The sequence below is a fragment of the Cynara cardunculus genome (genome assembly GCF_001531365.2).
Source record: "Cynara cardunculus var. scolymus isolate 2C chromosome LG 9, CcrdV1, whole genome shotgun sequence".
NCBI classification, from domain to species: Eukaryota; Viridiplantae; Streptophyta; class Magnoliopsida; order Asterales; family Asteraceae; genus Cynara; species Cynara cardunculus.
Genome location: NC_037536.1, coordinates 12,656,922 through 12,664,719, shown reverse-complemented (window position 1 = coordinate 12,664,719; position 7,798 = coordinate 12,656,922). Strand labels below are relative to the sequence as shown.

The 7,798-nt window shown below is 29.1% G+C and overlaps 1 protein-coding gene across 1 annotated transcript; it reads right to left on the bottom strand.

Moving 5' to 3' along the window:
- Positions 1-2,123: 2,123 nt before the first annotated feature.
- LOC112518246 lies at positions 2,124-3,383 on the bottom strand. Its single transcript, XM_025125879.1, has 2 exons — positions 2,895-3,383; positions 2,124-2,784 (listed from the first exon to the last, which is right to left on the bottom strand). Exons 1-2 carry the CDS (start codon positions 3,334-3,336, stop codon positions 2,243-2,245), a joined length of 984 nt encoding a protein of 327 aa, XP_024981647.1. The 5' UTR covers positions 3,337-3,383; the 3' UTR covers positions 2,124-2,242.
- Between the last annotated feature and the right edge of the window lie 4,415 nt (positions 3,384-7,798).

Here is a 7,798-nt window from a genome sequence, read left to right as displayed (position 1 = left end):
GGGGTGGGTGATAATCAAATGAGAACCACAAAAATATTACAAATTTGTAAGAATTGATATAAAATAATAATTTTTTGCATTATGTTTATCATCAAAAATATGATTTAAGATATTATCTTACATACTTTTTTTCACTTTACGAAAAAATTAAATGTGAGTTCCTTTAACATATAATGCATTTTTAATCATCGTGTAAATAAAAGAATATATGCATTGATGTAAATCAAAATATTTTTTTGTGGATTCTAATTTCAATTATAAAAAGAATATGTTTAACTTCTCATTGAACCACATTTTGGTTATTATTTTAATATATTGATTGATTGAAAAGTTTTAATAGATTTTTTTATATATTGATTTTGATGATTTATTTTTTCAATGTCATGTAATTAAAAATATGCATGTATTGATGTAAATAAAATTATATATAGTTTTATATATTTGTAGATTCAATTTTCCTTTATAAAATAATGAAAATGGAGTTAAAAAAAGTAGGAAAGTGAAAGGGTTAACAATTAATGTGTTGATTGTATATTAAAAATAAATCAAAATAATGAGAAAAAAGATAAATAGGATAGAAGTGTTCTTATTGAATAACATTTTGGTTCTTCCTTTAATATATATATATATATATTACACTTTTGATGGTTATGGTTGGCACTTTGGTTCGATTTTGGTCCCTGCAACTAACAGCCGCTAACAAGGTCTTTTAACTCAATGGTATTTATTTTTAATCATTTATTTGTTTTTCTTTTAAACAACTAAACAAAATAATATTATTATATCATTATAGTATTCAATATTATATATATACATATTACAAACATCCCAAACGAGAAAAAAGCTCTCCCTTTCGATGGCTCTCCAATCCCTCCTCCTTTCGGCAACTCCTTTAACTGCCTCTATCTCAAATCAGGCCAACCCTTTGTCCCTATGGTAACACTGTAACTATCATGAACCCTAATCGACCCAATTTCAAGAGAACTACCTCGCCTTACCCTCCAACCCTCCAATGACGAGATCATTGTCCTTTAGCCTCCTCTGTGTGTGTATGTGTGTGAACACCTGCACTTCCTCTTACACATTCATTGATCATTCCCATCTCTATGTCTATGTGTCATAAATATCGTGGATGTATGTGTGTATACAAAGATCTAATGCATGTAGACTCACCATTGTAGATCTCATTTTGCTGTATAAAGATGAAAAACGAATACCACAATAGAACACACAAAAGAACTTAGGCTTATTCTTTTTTCTCTCTAATTTTTGTATTTCTATAGTTTTTTTTATGTTTGCTTTGATAGTATGTGTGCATATGCAACATGAAAAAGAAGTCATTGATTCATTTTGATTTTAATCTGTTGACAGATTCTGTGTTGTGTGTGTGCATGTATATTAGTGAAAAAGGATAGATCATAAATGGTATACGTGAAAGGAAAAATTGGGGTAAAAATTGATGCGTCTAAGGAGAAACGAACACCAAAAATATTGTTTGACTATTAAAAGAATCCAGATCTAGCAAGTGATGGAAGAGACTCACCCATAGTCAGAGGTGAAGTTTATAGTTGGAGAAGGAAAAAGATGAATTTTTTAATAATAATATTTTTGTTTAGTTTTTGATAAAAAATAGCAAAATGCATTTAAAATGTATTTAAAGCAAGAACTTGATTTGATAATGAATATGAACCCAAAATGTAATTTACTCGTTTTTTCTATTAATTATGTTATCATCCGTTTGTCTTGTATTTTAACCCCAACAATCTTTCCGTGATGGCTCTGAACCTCGTGAGTCGTGACCATGTTATTACACATTTCGGCATATCATAATTTTTTTCTCTTTTTCTCTTTCAATTCTTTTGAAATTTATTAAGACGAAAAACCAATGCACAAGAGGGTTCAGATAAATAGAAAAACCAACCCGAAAAATGAAGCCCCTGGCACAAAGAAACTAGAAGAAGACAAACTCAAGTGAACAAGAACGAAAAACCTACAAAAAGACTAAAAGGGTATGACGTGAACGGTAGCAAAACAAAAGTTAATCATCGAAAACCACTCCAAGTTTCCAAAAATCAAATCAAAATCCCATAAATAAATCATGATATCATAAAATATTCTACTTATTTCCTCAACTCTTTCTAATATTAAAAGATCCAATTTTTCATTGTTGTAAGAAAAAGAAATACCCAAATGTGCTTCTTCTTGAAACTGCAACAATATTTATTAATATCAATCAAAACAACTACGAAAAAACAGCTTCAACAAGTACGTGCTTCTTCTTTGGGTACCCCATCCCGATTGCGTGGTTGATGTACACCTTTCCATCCTTCACCGTCGATGCAGTCACAAGTCGATGCTTTAACACCGGCGACCTCCCCACGATCGCCGCTGTTTCCCAATCATCATTGCTCTCCACCAACTTTACACCGTTGGCTCCGGCCACAACAAGTTTGGTCGGTGACAAAAGCTCCAATCCGTCCGCAATTGCCAAACTGTCATCAATCTTCACCACCGAAACTTGGTTGTCCTTATTGATTTCAACCTTGAAGAGATATCCGGTGAGAGTGTGAGCCACAATCAAGTAACCGTTGGGATGGTAGACAATCCCGTTGAGGGTAACCAAATCCTTGTACCACTCTTTCGCGTGGAAAAGAGGACTTTTTATGACGGATAATAGCTCGCCGTTTAGCCCAACCTTCCAGATTTTGGTACCTTTGGCATCCGTCACATATGTGTTTCCTTCTGCATCGACGGTTACGTCATCCGCAAACGTTTTCCCGTCATCTATACGACATAAAATGGTATATATGAATCTTTGGTATTTATGTTGATTTCATATATTTAATAATGAAGAAAAAAGGAGGATTTTTGGAAAAAGCAAGTCCAAGTCCAACCTGAGAAACTGAGGTGGGTGAAAAATAAGCGCTTCCATGAATCGAGATCATAGGCGGCGACGGCACTGTAAGTATTTCCCAGAACATCGGCGATGGCAACCACCACCCTATTTCTTGGCCGGTCGATAAATAGACCACAAGACCCGTTCCCTATGGCGTCTGTATTTTTGACAACGACGATCTCTTGCAGGACAGCGCCAGTCCTGTCATCCTCATCAGGTAGGGGGAGAACACCGAGACCTCCGCCGTCCATTAAGGAGACGATGAAGCGGCGGTTAACATGGTCCCATTTGGTTGATTCTCTGAGCCAACCGGTGCTATGGAAGTGGTAGTGATGAGAGATTGGAGTGGCTGATTCGAGGGAGATGATGATGGCGATTGGGATTGCTGATAGAACCAGAAGAAGCAAGAAAAACTTGGGGGAACAAAGAAAGGATGCCATGGAAGACAGAGGATGGAATCTGTAACTAAAAGGTTGGTGGAGACAGAGTAGAAAGTCCCAGGGAGGTGGTTGAAAGCAAATGCCAACTATTTAACATTTTTATATCGTGAAATTTTTTTAAAAAGAACCAAGTAAAACATCTATGGTATATTATAAAGTATTTGATAAAAACTCTTAAAAATTATTTTATATGCATGAAGTATTATTTATTGATCCATATTACTTAAAATTCAAGATTACAAATAGATTGTGCTTAAGTACAACTTATTAAAACTCTATATTTGAATTTTTGTAACTAACTGCAGATAAACACAATCAAATACACGATAAACATTTCATTTTAAATATAATTGGAATAATCATTAAATTCTAACAGAATACTTAATTTTTTATCTTTATAAAAATTATATTACTAAATCTAAATTAAATTATAATTAAAAATTTTGAATTAAGAAAATTACACCAAAACACAAGAACTTTTAATAAAATTAATTTGATACTGATATCGATATTTTTTTTTAAAAAAATTTATAATATTTTTAAATTTATATTTTATTAAAAAATAAAAAATTATCTTTCTCAAAACCACATAAAATCGTATTATATCGACATAAAAATGAATAAAACGAAACATTGAAATCAAGATGTGTTTCGATGCATTGCACAAGTACCTTTCTAGTATTATTTAATCCACCAATAGGTTCTTATTTTATCTTTCTCGATTTTATTTTATAAGTTGTACGTTTTTAAGAGAACATGAAGGTGTTATATTAATTGCCGATTTTATGAAGTATTTTATGGAATTAAAAGTGTCCAACGATTACCAGTTGTATAAAAAAAATCTAATATATATTTAAGAATCAAAATACATATGAATTCATGATTAAAGTGTTGTTTACTAAATACTTAAGTAAGTGTTTATCGGTTCAATTAAATTATCGGGTGAACATAACAAAGATTGAAAAGTTTGCCCAGTAAGAAAGAAGATAATGATTGAGAGTCTTACCCCCAGTAAGTGAGGGTGATGACTCTTACCTAACTAGTTGTGTACCCGTGCAATGCGGCGGGAGCCATGAATTTTAACGATTTTGAAGTTTCACTGGTTTTATAAGACAAGATTTAACGATGATATATGTTACACTTGATCTTTACATATTAATACAATTTGAATAAATAAGAGTTATGGTTCTAATTACATACTATCAATGAAAAAAATTGTATGACAGTTTAAAATACAATATATTTAAAATTCAACATATTTAAACGACTCCACAAATGTGTTCGATTTACACCAAGAGCAAAGAACCAAAAAATTTGAGTTTTAAGATAAACACTCAAAACCAATAAAGAAAACTACAAATTTGACAGATCATAAACTATGAAAAGACAAAAAAAAATGGGTTTTAGAATGAAATTTCAACTGCTTATCCTCTTTCTTGTCCAGAAGCTCAGATTAAGGTTGAATTAATACGTGTATATATATATATTTCAAAAAAACCCAAGAACATATTATACAGTGCAATTTGGACAGCCTAATCCCAAAATGTATAGCATATATATAAATAAATAACTATAAAAGTATGAATCGTAAACATTAAAAATATTTTTTCATAGTATATATAATATATAATAATATAATTAAGTCAAAAACTATTCAATATTAGACTCATTTCGAAGGTATTAACGAGACGATTATAATAGTGTAACTTGTTAAAATAAAAATGTATTTTTTAAACATGTTTTATGTGATATACGATTATGTATGTTAATTTGATAAATATTTAAAATGAAATATTTAAAAGTAAATGACGTAAAGTAATTAATTAACTAATTATAGAAATATAAAATGTAAATTTAAAATTATAATTTAAAAAAATCCGTTGAATGTGAGTGAATGTGAGAGGTAAATGTATGTGATGGGATGGGTGTATGTGAGGAGAGGAAGGAGTGAAATAGTGAAAAAGTGAAAAATGTATTTTGGTCATTTAGAATTTTAAGACATTAAAACTTTTGATGAATTTGCTTAATAAGATAGTATAGATAAATATTTATCGAGTTATGAACATATACTATCAATTCATTTTGATGATTAGAAGTCTTACTCTATAAGATAAATTAAAGAGACGATTTTTATCGGTAAATACTTACCTAGTAGACATTTAATAAAATAACCTAAGTTGAAATAAATAAATATAATATGTTTGGAAAACTGAACGTCACTTTTGAAAATTACTTTTGAAAATTTTAATGACACCCCATGCCAAATTAGTCAATTTTGGGCAGCCAAGGCCCTACAAGTTACTCTTATTGTTATCCTCTTTGTGCTTCAATTATTTTGCATTCAAAACGATGGTACACCCATAAATAATTGCATCATTTTTAGAGAGAAAAAAACCTAGAAAAAGGACTTAATGGGTTTTTATTTTTATTTTGAATAATTAAGTTGTTGGATATTTTTTTTTTATAAATAACTCATTAGACATCTTAAAAACTATAATATCAGTCGTTAACTTGCATAGGTGATTTTAAAAAAAAAAACCTAAATCCCAATCACCCTCAATCGTGTTCTCATTGTCATTGCCTCCATCGATATCAGTATCAAATTAATTATCTAAGATAAAACATTTTTCAGTTAAAGAATATACTGATAATTCTAAATTTAAAATTGATAGTCTAATATCAACCTCTAACGAAGAAAACTGTGTTGCATAGGAGAGCATGATTGTTGATTCCTACACGCTACATCTTAGTGTTGATGATGTCAATGATGAACTGGATAGAGAATAGGTGGCTACTTCGTATGGAAAACAAAGATTTCCTATGAAACAAGAGAATAAAGTAGAGGAGTGGGTTATCATGCACATCGGCTTTCCCAAATTGGTAAATGGGTTAAAAGATAGGGGTTACTTATCAAATGCTTACCGGGTTTATGGGTTACTTATTTTATCGAATGAATATGATAAGGATCAAGAGTTTTACCCCGTAAGAGCAATGATAATGATCAAGAGTCTTACACAATAAGTGAAGGTGACGACTCTTACCAATCAGCGTGTACAGTGTAAGCATTTGAATAAACGACCCTATTTAGTATCCGTTCATTTTTACCCCATGAGATGGTCACAAACTTGTCCTTCATAATCCAAGCCAATTTCCTCTTGGCATCAAGGGAAAATTCTTGATCGAATCGGATAATTCTTGATTCCGTTGCTCTTTTAAATGTATTCACTCAACTTATAAAACCCATAATAGATGTTTATGTTTAAGTTTATGTTTGTATTCTACCTAATGTGTTTGGTTTTCAACCATCAATAATTCAAAAACTGAACCATGTCGACACGCAATTAAAATGTAAGTATTTATATTGTTCGAAAATGGAGGTGATTTTCAATAGACAAGACTTTAACTATAGGGTTAAATGCATGGAATAACAACTTATTTTCATAATTTTCGTATTATAACATTCTGCTTTCATTTTTTCTTATTTACAACAATGTACTTTCAAATTATTTTTTATTAGGGACATCGTACTTTGAAAAATCTACCAATTATAGCAATAAGTAACTTGTTGCCTTTGAAACTGGTTAACCCTTTTATTTTTTTTGCTTGCTTGGTTCAATGAGGTGATATGGATGACATGTCATTTTGATGACATGGCTAAAAAAAGCATATTTCAAATTATTTTTAATGATCTTTCTTTTTCATTGCTAGGATTTAAAAAATATTTAATTTTTTTCTTTATTTTTTCTTATTAAATTGCATGCAAATTAAACATTTTAAAGTAAAATATTTCTTAAATAACTATGATATATTATTTTCGAGATAATTATTTTGTTTGTAAAATAAATAACACTTTTTATTTTATTTTGTTCAAAAAAAAGATCTTTTACAGGTTTTATTAATATGTTAAATAAGATAAACTGTAATCTACAATTTTTTTAATATTGTCATATTAATGAATAATCCAAAAAAATCTAATTAATTTAATATAGTTATATGTCAAGTAAATTTTTTAAACAAATATGATATATTCTCTAAAAGATAATATATTTTTTAGTAAAAGAAAATAACAATTCTTGTTTTCTTTTTTCAAAAATTACATATTTCTTAAATGCTAGTGAGATAAATTGTGTTTTACTAGTTTTATTAATTTGATATATTAATGAATAATTTAGAAATTTTTTAATTCATTTAATATACTTATTAAATAATATGTAAAATGCCTAAATAATAAAATATTAAAACTAAAAGTACAATGTTATAATAAGAACTGATAGATGCTATAATAAAATAATTTTAAAAATATAATATTGTAATAAAAAAATATCATATCATTTATAGTACATGTGAACAACCTACATGGACATTATGATGTAAAAACCTGATATAATATTTATATCATAATGAAAGTTGGATAAAAAAAAATACTATACTTTTCTTTTAGTTTAACACTCAAAACTTTTTT